The sequence below is a fragment of the Dunckerocampus dactyliophorus genome, chromosome 15 (assembly GCF_027744805.1).
Source record: "Dunckerocampus dactyliophorus isolate RoL2022-P2 chromosome 15, RoL_Ddac_1.1, whole genome shotgun sequence".
Lineage (NCBI taxonomy): Eukaryota > Metazoa > Chordata > Actinopteri > Syngnathiformes > Syngnathidae > Dunckerocampus > Dunckerocampus dactyliophorus.
The window spans coordinates 11,548,274-11,567,025 of record NC_072833.1 but is presented as its reverse complement, the minus strand read 5'-3'; the positions used below and the strand labels follow the sequence as shown (position 1 = coordinate 11,567,025).

General features: G+C 41.1%; 2 protein-coding genes and 1 long non-coding RNA gene across 3 annotated transcripts in view; 1 reads left to right on the top strand and 2 right to left on the bottom strand.

Moving 5' to 3' along the window:
* Positions 1–1,223: 1,223 nt before the first annotated feature.
* On the bottom strand, positions 1,224–10,608 carry chrnb1 (cholinergic receptor, nicotinic, beta 1 (muscle)). Its single transcript, XM_054752536.1, has 11 exons — positions 10,359–10,608; positions 7,325–7,458; positions 6,968–7,012; positions 6,770–6,879; positions 5,570–5,678; positions 5,339–5,483; positions 4,432–4,617; positions 4,137–4,360; positions 3,596–3,774; positions 1,990–2,137; positions 1,224–1,911 (listed from the first exon to the last, which is right to left on the bottom strand). Exons 1-11 carry the CDS (start codon positions 10,417–10,419, stop codon positions 1,774–1,776), a joined length of 1,479 nt encoding a protein of 492 aa, XP_054608511.1. The 5' UTR covers positions 10,420–10,608; the 3' UTR covers positions 1,224–1,773.
* LOC129167883 (uncharacterized) lies at positions 7,018–13,768 on the top strand. The gene is made up of 3 exons (XR_008566180.1): positions 7,018–7,076; positions 8,909–9,097; positions 10,507–13,768. It is a non-coding gene; the product is annotated as an uncharacterized LOC129167883 (long non-coding RNA).
* Positions 13,769–15,116: 1,348 nt separating this feature from the next.
* Positions 15,117–18,752, bottom strand: part of fgf11a (fibroblast growth factor 11a) — a 39,878-nt gene continuing 36,242 nt past the window's right edge. The window contains exon 5 of the mRNA XM_054753262.1: positions 15,117–18,744. Coding sequence (XP_054609237.1) covers positions 18,602–18,744 — 143 coding nt within the window. The 3' untranslated portion in view covers positions 15,117–18,601. The remainder of the gene's footprint in view (positions 18,745–18,752) is intronic.

Here is an 18,752-nt window from a genome sequence, read left to right as displayed (position 1 = left end):
AACCTCCTTGCGGAGCAGGCAAGACAGCACTCTCAAGGGTTTTTTTCCACAATTTGAGCTTGCGCTTGTATGAGTTGACAACGCCATCAGCATGCTAAAGTTTATTCGAACGCTGTTCTCTTTTATGTAATGGTAATGTATAATTTATTTTGAAAATGCTTAACGATTTACATTAAAGCACATTTTCAACACAATCCATCATGTCTGAAAAGGAGAAGAAAGAAGCAGATCTTATTTAATCCCACCGCTTCTCCATGTCTATTACAGATCAATCATTCACGCGATGTGTTAAACGTGTTTAACACTGACAACAATTTACAGTTTACAGTAAAAGTTTCTTCGCATCCTGTTTCTAAGTGCCATTATTTTGCAATGGTGAGAGGAAAGAATAGAAAATGTGCAACAATAGCAGGATTATGCAGAGGTGAAGAAAATAAGAAAGGAAAAGTGTTGAAAAAATAAAATAAAAAGTAAGCAAATAGAAGTAAAAAAAAAAACTGACAGAATATAGCATGTGCAGTGGTAAAGGAAAATAAAATTAAATATGCTGTAGGAATATAATAATAACAATAAATAATCTAGATAAAAATGGGTAGCCGTAAAAGTACCGTACATTAAGAATCAATTAAATTAATAATAGTAATTCATAATAGAAAATAAAATTAGTTAAAAACCTAACAAATAATTTATGAATCTAAAATAAATGCTAGAATAAAATAAAATGTAAAACAAAATAGAATAACCGATCAAAAATGATAAATGAATGAAATACTGTACATTGCTTTACATCACATCATCATTAAAAAAGAAATTCGTGTCCCGACGTCATTGTGTTCCTTTTCCCTGTAGTCCAAATGATGTTCATGTCATAACGTTCCAGGTCCGTTATGTCTGACAACAACTACTTAGGTTTGTAAACGAAAGCACTCAGCAAAAATACTAAACCTTTTTAATGCTACTTGACAATGAAATGATTCAAACCCATTAAAATGCATGCAAAATGGGGGGGGGGGGGGGGGGGTAATATTACATTTTTTTGTGATTTTAATATAAAAAAAATGTATGAATTAACACACATACCAGGGAAGACCGTGTGGCTGTAGCAGTGCCAGTGCGCGAGTGTGTGTGTGTGTGTGTGTGTGTGTCTGTGTATCAATAGAATGTTGAGTTACAAAAATAATACCTTCTGGTTAATTTCCATTCTTTATTGAAATTATTTAAAACAAAACAAAATCACAAAACCACACAATTTTCAGTCATGTGTGTGTTTGGCAAGGGGAAAAAAAAGGTCGCCTATACGAAGGGAATTCCACAGCTGCAACATAAGAATAGCCTCCGTGCACAAACACACACAAGTGCTTTAAATAAAAAGAGGATTAGTTTGGGCACAGGAATATCCATAAAGCATGTGACACACTGCGGCACATTGTGACACATGGAAATGAAAAGCATACGGCCGGCTCATTATGGCATCTGCTGGGCCTCATGTGTTTATTTGTTGACACCACGTCGGCATATTTATGTCATGTTGTCCACATTAGATAAACATTACATTTTCGAATATTTTTCATTTTTAAATGTATTTAATGATATTAAAAATTGTTGCAGACTGTTTGATACGTTAGTCTGAGTCCATGAGTAACATAATCTACCCTGTGAAAAGACAACCTGAAGTTCTCAAGCCTGGCTTCCGATCTGTGAAGAGTCAAAATGTCCATTTATTTGCATTTTTTTGTGCTGTCAAACTTCCACACAGGACATGAGGTTGTGTTTTTAGAAAGGGTCGGTTGGTGCGCGGTTCAGGCTGGCCTTAATAAAAATAGCCAAGGTGCCCACGGTGGTGAAGATGACAAATATCCAGAGGAACATGCGGTCCACCACCATGGCCACGTACTGCCAGTCCTCCTTCAGCTGGGAAACATGGGGGAGATGGTCAGTTAACAGCTCAGTTTTCTGGAAAATGTGGACTCTTAATCAAATAAATCTTACAGCTTCATAATCCTTCTCAGCCTGCAGAGCTTCAGCTATGTACGTGATTGCGTCAATGGCTGACTTGAGTTCAGGGGGCAAAGCTAGGTAGCTGCTGGGCCCATCGATGTACTTCCTCAAGTCGGATGACTTGCCCTCTGATTGGAACCTGCACAAACACAGAAATGGCCATGAGTATGAGGATGTACAGTCTGGGCAATATACACGCCTGTATTGGTCTGTGTTAACTAACACTTCTACTCCTGAGCCGCTGCGCACAAAATGGCGAAAATTTGTCAAAACATGCAACCCTACTGTGTTGCTTGTGCTATTATTTTTCTGACAAATACACCACAGGGTGGCACTATTCAACCCCACAGTTTGACGCCAAGATATAAGAAATGTCTTCTTGCGATTGCAATGGGATTGTTTTATGGCGCAATAAAGCTAAAAAAACTGATTATCCTCCATGATCCTTTTCATTCTGTTTGTTTTTTGTCATCTGTCCACTAGAGGGCAGTGTGTCTCCAACCAGCTCACCTGAAACTGAAAGGAATTACCTGCTTGGTATTCACTGCAAACATTGGTGGTTTACAATGCAGTGCTGGTCCTGTGACCTCAGTAGTGAAGAACTGCCCCTCAGATGCACTTCCTCCTCCTATTTCCTTCCATCAGGACTCAAAGTAGCACCTCAGCGAGGAGTAAATTACAATTCATTAGACTAATTCAACTAAAACCAGCCATGTCTGGTGCCAAGACATGCACTAAATCCAATTAAGTGTGTGCGTGTGTGTGTGTGTGTGTGTGTCTTGGGGCACACTGCTTCCTCATCAAATTGCTCACATAGACCCAAGCCGGGCTGACCTTTTGCTGTTCACACTCATTAGTATGTGGTTAAAAATCCGAAAATTGCGGTAACGTTTTACTTGTCAAATTTGGGAGAGTTTTAACTTTCACAGTTGTCATTTTCACTGGAAACTTTGTCTCAATGCCCCTTTACATAGGTGGTTGTCAACATAGCAGGAATGATTGAAATGCATTTACTTGTGACTTTGGCCAGACACATAAGGAGAATGGGTGATAAGGAAGGATTTTTGAACCTATGGCGATTTTTCACATGGTTTTCCTCCATTTGTTTATCTTTTTATTTTGATGCTTCTGTTTTCGTATGATATTTTATACTCGTATCTAACAGAGCTGCTCCAGCTGCTAATTTTATTGTATGTCTTGACTACAACGACAATAAAACTTTTGTTCATGCACAAATATTGGCTAACAATCTAAAAAAAATAAAAATCCCTGTTAACACTGCCATGCTTTTATTTTGAACTTTATTTTGCACTGAAAAGGAAGTCATGTGTGCAGTATTTAATGCGATACAGTATAACTAGACAGTACATTGCGGCATGCTGCTTCACAGTACTACAACACATAAAAAGAACAACTTTCGTCGAAATGATCCCTTTGGATTGAGTATATGCCTGCGTCAACTTAAGCGGGAACTTTTTAGTAATAGTATCAACATGGTGGACCAGGAATGAGTTGTTCGACATAAATGGGATGGCGACATAAGTGGGACTGACTTAAGCAGGGTCGAGTATGACCTTTGACCCCCATAAGGACTCACCTGTTGGGCTTGGGAAACAAGACGGAGGCGTCTGGCTTGCGTATGAAGTACTCATCGGCACCCTTGTTGATGGCCAGCATTTTTTTCTCCCGCTGGACGGGAAGCATCTCCAAAGCCAGGGGCATCTCCACTTTGGGGCGCAACATGCACAGGTAAGGGGGCAGCATGTGGATGAAGATCTATCGAGGACAGAGAGGAGAGTAACGTCTTCAAAGTGCATTTGGGATGCAGGATTTATGGGCTAAATGAGGTATAATTGGCCTGCATTTGCCTGTTAAGGCTGGAAACATTAGTCAAAATGTTGGCTTTTAGCAGGGCGAGAACCCTTGAGAACATCTCAAGGGTGAATGATGTGCTTAAGGGCAGCGGCCAGGTAATGTGATCCATCTCCTCAGCAGTCGGCTCCTAAGGTGACCTTCAGCGTGGTGCACAACAAACAAGTGTTGTTGTGGAAAAAGTTGTGTCAAAAACATACTTCTGGATGAATTCACAGAAGAGAAATCAAGTGCTTTGTCATGCAGGTGTGCTTGCTGGTGCTCACCCTGCGGACCCACAGGGGCATCATGTGGGTGTTCGGGGAGCGGTGGTGGAGGTTGAGCACCACCACGCTGAGGATGACGGAGCAGGTGACCAGGATCATGGTGAACATGATGTACTTGACAATGACTGGGACGCCCAGCGACGTCTCGGGAATTTTGTCGGCAAGTAGCAGCAGGAAGACGGTGAGGGTGAGCAACACGTTGATGGACAGGCCCATTTTCTCACCTTTAACCATTTTAACCACCTTTAAAAACCTTTAAAAATAGCATAAGTTAGTTCAATCTCAAGAGTCATACCTGCGTCTGGCGGCAAGTAGAAGTTGAAGATGGCAATGATGGTGATGAGGATGCAGGGGAGGATGATGTTGAGGACGTAGTAAAGCGGCTTCCTCTCAATGATCAGGTAGAAGGTCATGTCCTCGTACATGTCGTTGTTCATGTTCTTCCTGCATGGCTTGTGTCTTATGTGGAACTCCCCGCTTTCTGGAAGCACAGCACAAATAAATGTGAATTCCAAATCACATATTCATGGTGATCAAATGAATGTGCTGACATCCATCCATCTGTTTTCTATACTGCTTGTCCTCATTAGGGTCACATGTGAGCTGGAGCCTGTCCCAGCTGAGGAGAGGCAGACTACACCCTGGATCGGTCGCCAGCCAATCACAAGAGACGTACAGTGGAACCCACTCAAATCAGTTGCGCTTCACAACCGGTCTATATCGGCCAACTCATCAAGCCCTGCTCTATCTTGTTCCTCTTATAACTAAAAAGTAAAGTTGAAGATGACATACATGGACAACCGCTTTTGTCAACATAAAATTTGAGACCCAAAGGGGTCATATCTATGAAAAATGGACCGGTTTATGTCGACATGTGTTGCCGGAAAAATGATGAAGTTAATTTTCACTTATTTATTAATTTAATTTATTAATTAATTTATTTTCGTGAGACAGTTTTTTTCTGAACAAGAAATCTCGTCACGTTATAATCTAAGTTGACACACAACCATTCATAATCACATTCACACTGATAAAAATAAGAGTTTCCAGTTAGCTACTGTAGAAAGTGAACCAAGTGGTCGCTCTGACAGTCTGGAGACCGAGTTGGAAACTCCATTGGAGCATGAGTCGAGTATGCATACTTTCTCTGGCCACCTCCAACGTCCCCAAAACATGCAGGTGATGCTTATTATTTCCCTCACCGCTGAAGGCTTCGTCCAGTTGTATCTCCCTGATCTCATTTCCTAGTAAGTCCAGCGCGTACTGCAGCTCTATCTCGGTGGAGTCATACGTGTAGGAGCGGAACTGCATGGTGCAGTTCTGCCAGTCAAATGGGAAATATGTCACCTGTGCGAAGGAATAAGACAAACTGGAGGTCCATATGAGCAGCATGAAGAGAGGAGGTGTTTAAGGCAATGGGTGCAAGTGGTCACCTTAACGCTACAGGAGCTCAAGTAGAGTGCAGGCGGGGTCCAGGTCACTCTGCCATCGCTGTAGGCCTGCACGTGAACATGCAGCGCCACATCGAATACGCCATCATTGCTGCAAGCCAACAAAAACAGTGTGAAATTTTTTTTTTTTTTTAATTAAAAACAAGCAGTGGAATGGGTAGCTGTGCAGCATGTAACAATAGGGTGCTAGGACCCTGGGGCAAAGGGCAGGCTGCTGCTCAATGCTGATTTAGCAGTGAACCACGATGAAGTTTATTTCAATTGATTAATTTTACAATGAATTTCCCATGTATTCGTATTACTCTAAAAGAGGCATTTAATTAATTTAGGTTTGTGTCAAATAGTACAAAATGTGGTACTTTTGTGCCAGCCACATAGTACTATTTGACTAAATAGGCCAGGTAACAAAACAAGGCTGTACATTAAGTGCTCTCAGAAACTTTGCCATTAAATTAACAGTTTTGCAATATTCTTGTTTCTTGTTCTGCTTGTTGTTGAAAAAGTTAAATGAATAAGTAAATAAATAAGTCATAAAAATTGTTATTTGTCAAAATTTAAAAAAAATTAAAAATGCAGACGCAGCAGGTGCCCAACACAGCGGCGGCAGTCTGCCCTCCCATGCAGCCCACCACCACAGCTTCAAAACATATTTGGGGAAACCCTGCAAGATGTTAAATTGAAAGCATATATTTTAAAGTTTTAATATCTTTAGGATAGTGTGGTATAGCAACATTAGGTGTTTGTTGCCTCTTTCTGTCAAGTTAGCTGGCTAGCTAGCTAGCTACAGAGCAGCTAACATTCATCTGGAATGTATTAATGACATTAATCAAGGTTCCACTGTAATTCAATATTGATATGTGTTGATTTATTGATTAATTGCTATGTTTACTTCTGCAGTTGTTATTGTTCGTTTGTTTTTTAGCCTGCAGTCATGATGTGATTGCAGCGTTTCCTGGTGCATTTAGTTTATTGTGATTGTGCGTATGCGATAGTGGATCAATTTTGGCTGTTGCTGCATATTTGCCCACGTCGGCCACCGTACAGTAGGCTACATTCAATAGGGCATTCTGCCAATATAGCCTGATTCCTTCCATGCTGGCGCTTTCCACCTTAATTAAAAAGCCAATAATGACTGTGGATGTTTGAAGTATTGGAGCTAAGGGAAGTAAATTGTTTCCTTACTTGTTGATGAGAACAATGTCTGGCAGCCACACCTTCGCCGCGGGGATACGCAACACCTTAATCCCGTCATGCTCTTTGGGATTCCATGACAGCCGGTAGTCTGACCATTCCTGTTTTTAAAGTTTCCTTTTAAAAGGATTTATTTATTTTTTTTACAGTTAAGTGAATTTTGCATATACGTCGTTAACACACGCTTACCAGATTCATGACAACAATGGTGCTCATTTCTTCATTTTTCATATTCTGAAGATAGAGCAAAAGAAAAGAGCTATAAAATGACGGAGAAGCTACAGTCATGGAAACACAGGTATGAAACATATGTTTACACACATGACAGGATTTGAAATGTAACTATTTTGCATATGTGAATCACACAAGTGTGCGACTGGCTGTCTATTTAAAACACAGTCAGGAATGTCAGCGAGACAGCTGGCACCGAGTGGGGGCTTACCGGAACAGCACACCTTATTTTGCTATATGAGAGCGGCACAAAAACAATCACCACTTTTTATATACTTTATCATTGGTCATTGTTAGTTTTTTTTTGTAACTCACCAGTCCAACAAACGAGGAGAGGATCATGCCCACTCGGACCACCACTCGCTCCTCGGGGGTTTGTGCAGGTCGGACCTTAAGGTTGTAGTTGGTTAAGACCTTCTTCATCAGCGCCTGCTCTACATCCGCAGCTCCTGGACAATAACAAGAAACAGTAAATTAAAATGTAGCCCACAAATGTGCTCTTGCATATTCACACACATTTTCCCGATATTGGTTATATTTTTCAGCCTTTTCAGTCACAGTGATGGAAGGTTATAGTTATAGCTGCATTGCTGTGGGCGGGTGGGTGTGGAAGGTGGCTGTGAAGGGATAGAATATCATTATTCCCTAATTTTGCCTCTAGTTTTCCGCTATCAAATCCTTTGCTCGGTCATAGATTGTTCTAAATCGCTACTAGGCGTTCAATACCAGTATGTGTGTGTTTGAACGCTCAGAACGCAATGGGGCCCACCGATCATTACAAATATTTTTCACTTATTTTTCAATATGTTTCCACCTTTTCCACCTGTTTTACAAGGTATCAAATTAAACAACAGATATCTAACGTCGGATTTTCAGGAAGAACTGGGTCATGCTTGAGAATGAGACAAAGACGGTTTGTCATGTTCTGTAGTTGTGTGAGTTACGGGACACAGGAAGCGCTGTTAGTGATATGGGTCCACTTGGCCTTGAAGATTCAATTAGCATTACAGTTGTCCCTCGCCACATTGCGGTTAAAATTTTGCAGTTTCACTCTATCACGGGTTTTCAAAAATAAATAAATAAATAAAAGAAATCACTGTTTCATAGTTGAATGCGGCCTATTATTAGTAAAAAAAAAAAAAGAAGCACATTTACACAAATTTTACCTATTCTTGGCCTAAATTAAGCATTTAAATGAACAAAAATACAAATATAAGGCATTCAAAAGGTGCATTCAAAGATGTGATATGTAGTATGTACAAAGGTCAGTAATGTTACATTGCTGAGCAAATAGCCCCCGCAGGAAGTTCACTGTCCAGAACACTCGCCCAATGCTAACGTGTGAGTCTATGTTATGTCTTATTTATGTCTAATATGTTTTATTTTCTGTTATTATGTCTACTATATTGCGTAATAGTTTAAAGGTGACTATAGGGGTGTTACTTCATGTTTAGTGGGTTCTAATAATTTTAAAAAACGTATCATAAACCATAGGTTTATTATGGTCTAACTAGTAACTACGAAAATATAAAATTTATGATTAAGGAAACCTGCGATTGGCTGGCGACCAGTCCAGGGTGTACCCCGCCTGTCGCCCGAAGTCAGCCTGGATAGGCTCCAACATGCCCCCGCAACCCTAATGAGGAGAAGCGGCATAGAAAATGGATGGATGGATGATTAAGGAATCCTACTTTGCGGAAATTCACTTCTCAAGGCCGGGTCTGGAAGCAGTTAACAGCGATAGTGAGGGATGCACTGTAAATTGTATTTAGCTGCACTTTAAGGTGCGAACAAACCTCTGCTTGTGTGAGGTTAGAGCCACTTCTACTGTTTATAATCTTAAGTAAAGTTGGTGACTTTCTACTAAAATGTACAATTGTTTTGCTTTCCACAAGACAGAAATGTGACTAGGAACCCCATATCAGACCAGGCTACCATGCTGAGTGGACTGCCTAACCCCGATGGCACCACCCTGGCTCACCAAGGCCCCCTCAGCCATGACAAAACCCAACCAGTCCTGCACTTCTAGTGGGTCAAGATCAGAGGAACCTGAGCGGTGCCAACAACTGGTCTAGATGCAACGATCTAGTAAGTAACACAAGTTTCTTGCTCTGAGTTTCTGCTTAGATCAATCAAAGGACCCCAAACAATGTCAATATCCGGAATGGAATATTGGCAATTGAATGAATCTGTGCTAACTTTCACTTTCATTCAAGTGGAAAAAGCCTGTCAGATTTGAAAGGTCATCTCTACTAGTGATGGTGAACTTGATTCCTTTTACTGGCTCGAGTACATATGAGTCACTCACTGACATGAATCGAGTACTTGATTCACTTCTCAAAGTCGCCCCATTGGAAAAAATTGACTTGTGCCACATTTAATCACGTCTGCAAAAGACTGCACACATTGGAGGTTAAATTATTGAGTGGAAAAAAAGAAAGATAAATCCACTTCCACATGACCCTGAACACATCATGATAAATTATAAGCTAAATGTAAATAACAATCCGAACAATAGTTCACCATTACAATAAGATAATAATATGATAATAATAGTGCAGTATTGTAATAAAATAGTTAAACAAGCAGTTTTCTTTTTCTTTTCTTTGATTTTCTTTTCAATGATTCGCCCATGACTCACATCTACACCCGTGCCATGAATCAGTGAAACTCGAGTCTTTGTCAATACATGTCAGTAATAAATACAGTATATACACATGCAGTTAGAGTAACAGTTGTAAAAGAGTTATAATTAATGACATGCTAGCTGGTTTCCTTTTTTTAATTTCAGTAGCAGGAGCGAGTCTGTGAACGAGTTCATGTAGACAAGTACCTGGGAGTCCAGATCCAAAAAAAAGAGGTTTTGAACGATTCGTTCATGATTCTCTCATCGCTAATCTGTACATGTATGTCTAATTAATGGAAATAACATCAAAGCTGATGGCTAATTAGCACGGCCATTTAATCACTATACATTCATATGCTTACAAGTCATGTCCAGGAATTGGTTGCTAATCAAATCACCTGCCTGAGGGACGGAACGCTAATGATTTTCTCCACAATGATCAATGCCACTTAACTAACAGTGAATGTTTGGGAATTACATTTATTCATTTGATTTTTGGTCTATATACGGTCTATGTTTGTTCTGTCCTTGGTATTGCAATATCTGCAACATGTTTTAGCTGTGCACATTATATCGCCACACCTGGTTATTTGATCTTGGACAATAAAGGTAGGTAATATTCCTTGAGCTGATTGCGTGTGATTGTTATTGTGCTGGTGGCATTCAGACTACTGCTTGTGGCTTGTTAGTGGAAGTGCTACATGGCTATCTGCTGTCTCTTACCTCCCAGTGCACTTAGGCTGCATAGACAACATGCCAGCAGGAACAGACTTGAGGTGTTCATAGTGACGGAAACAAAAAATCTACGACACAAAAAAGCCTGTTTCCTGGCTAATCCGATGTCTTCCCTTTGTCTTTTTCTCTTCTGTAGCGGCTCACGACAGATCCTTAGTGTGAGTTTGGTCCGAGTGGACTGTTGTTGTCTGTCAGTCAGGCCAGGAAGGCCAACTGCTGTCTGCTCCAATTACAGCCTACAAGGCGGAGGGGAGAGTATGTGTCACCCCCACACCCTTTCAGGCCCACAGCTGCTGTGTTCTGTGATGCTGTGCGTCGCCGATTGGCTCATGTATTCATGTACGGTGAATGTCTGCAAATTTGTGATTCAGCATTCAGGGTACCACAAACTTGCCGATATTTTGTGAGGCGAAAAAAAAAACAATTACGGAAAATTTGTGCTTTTTTTTCTCAGAAAATAGGCCATTGTTTGGCAGACAACACATCTAATTCGTCCTAAACTGATCATATTTTACAAAATTGTGATAATACAGCATAAAATGCACAGCATAATAATACAGCATACAGGATAGCATATATGTTACGATGTAACGACGATGGCAGGCCTGTGTGGCTACAAAAACACTAGCTTTGACAGTCAGCTTTGTTGCAGTCCGGCCTCAAAACTTGCAGCGAGGTGAACACAAATTAATATATGATCATAAGTCGTTTACGGTGTGGAGAAACGCCTTCTTGGACTGCTCGGACGAGCAGGATAACCCAGTGGGCTGTGGAATAGCGGAATCGTGTACCAGAGCTAGCCGCTTTAGAGGGAGATGAAGGCAGCCCCACAATAGACAGAAGCGTGGTTGTAGCGCTAGCCTGACGACCAGGCTAAGTGCTAGACTGTGACTCTGATTCTGTCCGTTCTATCGATTACCGTACATTATCGTTCATTAGTGGTAAGTACCTCATGTAAAATGTGTTTAATAAGTGTGTGAGGCGTATTATAAGTCTTAAACCTGCAATAGGCTTCAATGCATTTAGCTTGTTAGCTTTCTTTGTCATGAGAGATCAATTGAAGAGAGACAGGGGATGAATCTAATAATTAAAACAGTCGCTTTTATTGCAAATGTTGATCCAGAATTGGAGGATAACGTCAACATCAAGTTAGCAGGAGGTTTTGGAGGAGAAGGAGCAAGCCATTGTAGCGTACTGTGGCGCCGAAGCAACGCAACAGCATAATCCAGGCTTTTTTAGAGTGTAAAAATAGACATTTTTATGGCCGTCTCAATGACTCACGTTTATTTGCCATTCCCGAGTGATGTTGAACTGTAACCCCCGCGAACAGCGAGTATCTACTGTACAAACAGCTTATACTTTTGAAGCCATAACAACTACTTATCGAGGAAGTGCTTTTTTCCAAGAGTGTGTGAATTTTGGAGCAATTGTGAGGTCAGAGGACCTTGCTTTCATGCCGTGCTGGATGGGCCTTCGCCAAAATAGACAGCCATGGAACAAATGATTGATGTGCCGCTTAGCGGTGAGCAACAACACACCACCATCATTTATGATCCACTCTCACCGCCATTTGGTCCTCGGCCAATTTAATTCCCATAGAAGCAAAGTGTTAACAGCGAGCTGCATCAACAATAGATCACTTGAGTTTTTATCGGCCGCGTTGAGTGGGATTGTTTTCCTGGGATTAGGCGCATCAGCAACAAGTGAGAGATGGCAAAGTGTTGACGTTATTAGTGTAAAATCAATCTGATGGTGCTAAGGATCCACAGTTAATTAAATTAAGAAGGCATCCGCCTAATTGAATTTGTTTTTTAGTCATTTTCTTGATTGACTAAATGTTAAATTAACCTGTTCTGTGTCAGAACAACATTGGATCTTAAAGGATGGCTGACCCAAGATGGTTGGGGTCAACTCTGTCCCAATACAGGGTCTACTGTCGTCCCTTGCTACACTGCGGTTTGAAGATCGCTCCCTCACTCTTTTTTAAAAATTAATTAATTCATAATTGATTGCTGCTTGGTGATTGACTGTAGTCTATTATTTGTATAAAAAAGACAAGTTATATGTAGTATTCTGGTCAGTAGGCGTCAGTAATGTTACATTGATGAGACATGGCATTAGATTACATTACCTCCACACTGCATGGACTCAGCCATGGCAAGTCGGACATGATAGAATAAAAATGTTCTCTCTCTAACATTCCGTCTGTAAGTGGTACGTTTTTGGCTGAAATTCACTCAGCGTGAGTTTGATTGATCGACCAATAAGCGGACAGGATGCTAATCGGTACGCAATACTTGCCGTGTCAGATTTCCTGGAGCTATTTGACCTTTCTAAACAAATAATATTGAGAAGAAATATAATATAAAGAAAAAAGCAGCGGCTTGGGAACTCGGCGCCAGGGTAAACATATCGGGTAAGTTTACATGAATTTTCATGGACATTTATGTAAGTTTATCTTCAACACTAGCAAGATCCGATACCAGCAGGAGCCCTCGATCAACATTGGCCGCTTTTCCTTCTCTGAACTACTTTGATACCCCGAAATTCCCTCCATATCTGACAGCCAATCGAACCGTGGGAGACTCGTACAACTCTCTCTGGATGTGAATGCGTCGCCCACCTGTGTAGCTGGTCACAATCGCTTGTCGCCTCCCGTGCGCATGGTTTCATACGCGATGGCGATGAATTTTGCCAATCGCGGTCGTTTGTCGCCTCCTGTGTGTGGTGCCCAAAATTGTGTGACTATAACTCCATCAGACTGTATGGCTCTTTTATCTTGTAGGTGTGTATTTCTATTTATATGGGATGTGTATTGTATGTGAATGTGATAACAATGTGTAATGGGCTGTAGAGTGATTATTGGTTTCCATTTATAGCGACTACTGATTGAGATAAGGGATGATATAAAATAGATCCCGAACCTTAACCTGGTCTGGAGCAGGCTAACTCCACAGAATAAATCTCCATGGTAACTTACGTCAGAACATATCCCACTTTCCACTACCCCACTTTTGTGCAACTGGATCACGGGTAAATTAAGCCAGGATAACCAAGATATCCCTTATCTTGGTTTTGTTCAAAAGGCCCCTGGTTGTCATGCGTTCACATCGTCACGCTTCTTGAAATACTGATGACCACGTCCGCAAAGAAGAGAAAAAGTAAAAAGCAAAGGCTGAATACAGTAAAATATTTTTGATTTATTTTTATTTGTGTGGAAAAGCAGATTTACCTCCAGCTCAGAGAGGACCAGCGGTAAACGTTTTATTTTTTTTTAACCTTATTAATATTAAATTACTTGATTGATGAGTTTGGAGCTACTTAGCCCATTTGTACAGTGCTTTGATCATTATAGTTATTTTGAAATGAGCTTTATATGTACAGTAGATTTGAGCCATTGGAGGTCTGGAGATTGAAGATCTACACATAATGTTATGTATTAAGGAATTGGCAACCATTATTAAAAAAGAAATTGGTGTCCCAATCTGTGTCATTATTGTAACGTTATTGCAGTCACTTTTTTGATGACTATGGTTCGAACTGCATCATTCTTTGTTTATGTGTTGTGCCTTTCATTTTCCTTGTAAAAAAGAATTAAAAAAAGGTCTATCCTGGCTCACATTTCGTGGATTCGCAGATTTTTTTTTTAGTGCTTCTTTTTTTTTAATTACAGGTATGAACGCTGTTACAGGCCCTTTAAGAAGAATCGCATTGTGGGAAGAATGTCTCTTGCTCTCTCTCTTTCACTCTCTCTCTCACTTGTCTGTCTGCACCGCCCATTGTTTTCTGTGTCCTGATTGGCTGTAGACCATTTTCAATCAATCTCTGCCGCCCTGCCGTGTCTCCCGTGTCATCGCTAGCTTGCTTCGGTTCGAAGGATATGTTTTAACAAGGATACAAAACGCTACAGTACAGCGGAACAGAGCCAGGACGAAAAGGCAAGGTCACATGAGTGAAATACGTGTGAGTGACTTAATAATTTCTTGTGTCTGACCTGTACGTTGATCATTAAAATTCAAACAAAGGTTTGAAATTTTTTGAGCGGTTAAACAAGAGAGAAATGTGAGCGCATTTTATTGCTTGTCTGAGAAAAGTATCAAGTGTATGGTGAGAGGTTTTACAGCCTTAAAACATATATAATCATTGTTAAAAAATGAAGTTGGCTACTTTGCGGATTTCGCTTATTGCAGACTATTTTGGGAACCTATCCCCCGCGATAAACGAGGGAACAGTGTACTTCCATTTTATAAGTCGCTCGGTTTCTCTCCGCTTAGCGCCACTACGCTGAAATATTTTCCAGAACTGGGCTTACAAAGAAACAACTACCGCGCAGCCACTGTCTTATTTTGCTGCCGTGCTTTTTTTTTATTTTGAAGGCCTGACTTAACCAGTTACAGAATGTATTTTGACTGTTGCCAGGCAGACCAGAAGCTGTACTGCTCCGGCTGAACAGGAGCGAATTTTTTTTTTCATGAAAGTTAAACTACAGGAAATTATTCAACCGAGAGGCCGCCGGGAAAGAAGGGCACAATATGGTAGTGAAAACGGGAGGGTTGACAGGTATGGGAAGGCCGTGAAGTATTGTCTCGAACACTGAGGAACATAGTTTGAAAAGGGCGCATTTGTAGGCCGCAAAGATCCTTTGAAACTGGGACGGCACATGACCTCAACACCCCAAAAACACTGTGCACGATACAGACCTTGAATTGGGGACACAGCTAAATGACACCAAACCCCCCTTTCAAGGTCATATTGGTAATTTCTTTTGTCTGTGTTACAGCATTTTTTTATCAGATTAAAAGACACAATAAAAAAACACTCTGACCACTTGTGTTACAATCATACAAATATATTAGTTGTTTTATTCAATGATATCCAATAGTATGTCTCCCTTGACTTTGTGTAAGTTATCATAGAAATAAATGCAGATCATATTGCACATGAAAGGTAAGGGTTTAAAGAGTAAATAGAGGGCATAGACTGTTTCTTTGTGTCCAGTAAATGATTTGGAGCATGCAAGCTTGTCCCGCTTTTGTGACTCTGGAAGACCACCCACCCGCCCCGCCTTTGCTCCTTCACAGTGTGTCGTCCATCTCAGCTCTTTTTTTGGGTGGTGTCCAGCAGTGGTTTTCCATTCCAGAGCAACAGGTGAAGCTGTTGCACACATGCCACCCCTGCATGGGTTCTATAGAAAGATATATATTTTTTTGCGTGGTTGTATACAAAAATAGTGTCATTGTACCTTTGATAGTTGGGAGACTAAAGCGCTCTTTTTGCATTTGGAAGACAATGATTTCCTGGAAGTCTTTCTTTTTTTGTCACAAGTGTCCATGCAATACAAAGAACGACAAAAATAATGCGTCGTAGATTGATGGATCACTCATACACGTTAAAGGTAGAAGGTGCATGAGAGACGGTGTGCAGTTTAAGTCAGCTGATGAGGTGAAAGGTTAGGAGGTCAGCCAGTTGGTTCGAGCAGATCAGGAGGAAGACGAGGAAGACGGTTTTTGCTTTTCTTTTTCTTACAACCCACCTTCGAGGGCAAAAAAAACCCCACCACTTAAAAAAAAACAAACAGCAAAGTCCCAATTATATTCTTAAACTAAATAGAAACGTAAAACGGACTGCATTGAAACACTGATGACACTCTGTGCTGCATTTGGTTGGGAGTCCCTCCATGGTGTGGTGTGTGTGTGTGTGTGTGTGTGTGTTGTGTTGCAGGTATGTAAAGGTCACTCGTGTAACCACATCTGTGCTGGTATAGTGCTCCAACGTCTGCCAGTCCCATCACTTTGCATTACTCCCTATAGCTAGTTATAATAATCATGATGATAATACAGTATAGTCACATATGGGGGCGAGCTTGACGTCTAAAAATAAAATAAAGTCAGAGAGGACAGCGTCACTCTTTTGTCAGAGCTCCCCCTCCCTGCCCCCGTTACTCTCTCTTTTTTTTGGTGTGTTTTCTGCTGCATTGCAGATGTGGTGAAGGGACTCCACCTCAACGTAATGTATGCACACACACATACACACACAAAGGGCAAAGAAAAATAAAAGCTTACACGTGTTCGATATCAATATTAATCTGCAGCTGCCCTCCCCTTCCACCACTTCATTCCCCCCATCCCAGACATGGTGGTGGCTGCACCTTGTTAATAGTGTTGATTGTTTTTTTGTCCAAGGACTCCAGCTCATTGATTCTCCCTCAACTCACACACAAAGATTCACCATCCTGTATATGGTCCTAAACACACACACGCACACACACGCACGCACGCACACATGCACAACAACCAGGTTAATGTTAGAGATGTGGAACTCCCCCAGGAGCGCCAGCCTCTCTTGCTCAGCCCGGGATGACCCTCGCTGCAGTCTGCTCAGTAAGCATGGAGAGAATTGACCGAGGCAAGGGAGTCCCCGAGGAGGAGACGGGTGCATGCCTCCGAATTCTAGAGTTTAACCCCCGTTCATATCCACACACCATAGCTAAAACTCCCCCTCCCTTTGCATCCTCTGAAAGCAATGGCAAACCCACAGTGTTTAACATGGAGTGTAATTAGTTGCACTCCACAACAACAGCGGGAGCCCTGGAGCCAAACAGAAATGACCACTGCTGTTTTAAAGCATTTAAAACACATAGAGGTTGCTAATGTGCTATTATTCTTTTTTGCATCAAAACAAACAAAAGGTAATGTTTTTTCCTGTAGCCCTGCCCAAAGCATCCCACCTCAAACCTTTAAACTTCAAAAATCAATGCATGCTTTCTATTTTACATCATTATTACATTGATACATATTATACTTATATTATATTTCTATTATTTCTAAGTTCCGTCCTGAGCCCCAAACAACACCACAACAAGCTGCTATCAGCCCTTTACAGCTTCTTGCTTCTTGATTTAAAGTTAACGGTGAAAACAAACATTTATAAGAAAATATTGCAACATAGATGTCCCAGCCCTTAGAATCAAATAGTTATGGCTATGTGAGATGTATTTTTTTTTTTTCTATTTCCATCACAGTTAAATCTTTCAGACTGCCATCTAAGCAGTATCTGATGACGGTCTTAATTCTCTTCTTGCAGCGTCTTTGTTTAATTAAACATTTGTGTAATTACTTTGTGAGGAATAGTCAAACATTTAATGGACTTTGTGATCCATGGGGGATGACTGGTCAAACATGGCAACCTGGAGGTCTATTTAGCCATTTAATTAAGGTTTAAGTGCTTCTGCGGGGTGTGAAAGTATCGTTAACACCTACTGGCATGGCACAAATGTAACAGTAATGGAAATATTTAATGGGTTAACTGAATTCAAAATATTATGTCAAAATAAAGATCTTTCTTTCTGTTTATTACACCCTTGAAATGTTGCTTCTTGAGCAACATTGCACTTGCCCATTATTTTGGGAATGACGGGAAGTATTCTATACAGGGTAGACTTTCATATAGGCCTTTATGTAATTCAACTTTTGTTGCCATCTCAGTCTGTTGCGTCCGTCATGCAATTTTGCTTCAAACGTGTCATCAACATATTGAATGAAGCACAAATATAGCCATCTGGTATATCATTGTATCATATACTAATTGTAATCCTCCTCGCCAGTCAAAACATTCACCCCTGCCTCTTTTGTGTTTGTGAGGGAATGAATGCATATTACGTGTGTGTATGTGTGCGCAGTGTACAGAGGATGCCTTGTAGGCTCCTCGTTTAAAGGTTGACGGATTCTGATCAACTCCATTAACACAGAGTGGAAAATTGAGTACATGTCACAAATTCATCAAATCACATCAGTGGTAAATGGAACACACACACGCACACGCCCACGCACACACACACAGGGCTTCTGTCAAGGTTGCTGAAATGCATGGAAAGATGAAGCAGATGGGAACCAGTCAAACCCAAACAACATTTCACTACTGCACCCATTGTGAGAAAAGCCAGGAAGACTCGGGTGCTGGATCGATAAAGTCAGTGGTTATGGCAAGAAGGCATCTGGTTCTTCCCTTCTAGCTTACGTAACGCAGTGTCTGATGCGTGGAGACGCCTCTCCTTGGAGTTATTGCTTCCCAGATTATGTTCACACAGAGGCTCGGACATGGAGGTGGACGGCAAATATTGTTTTGAGGCTTGGTACCGACTGTGGCAGCCAAAAAGTCTCGTTATAAGATCTGGCAACCCTGTTCAGGTGTCCTTTTGGTGGCTTCCTTCCATCCCCCTTTGTTTCTAAGCGCTAGGAGGAAGAGGTTTTTGTTTTGGTTTCAGGGTCTTTTTTGCCATTCTGGAGCACAGGTGAGTCACTGGAGGTTTTGGGCGTCTTCCTGGGCGGACTCTGCTCGGCAACGTCGTGCAAGGACGGTTCCCTGTACATAGCCACTAGAGGG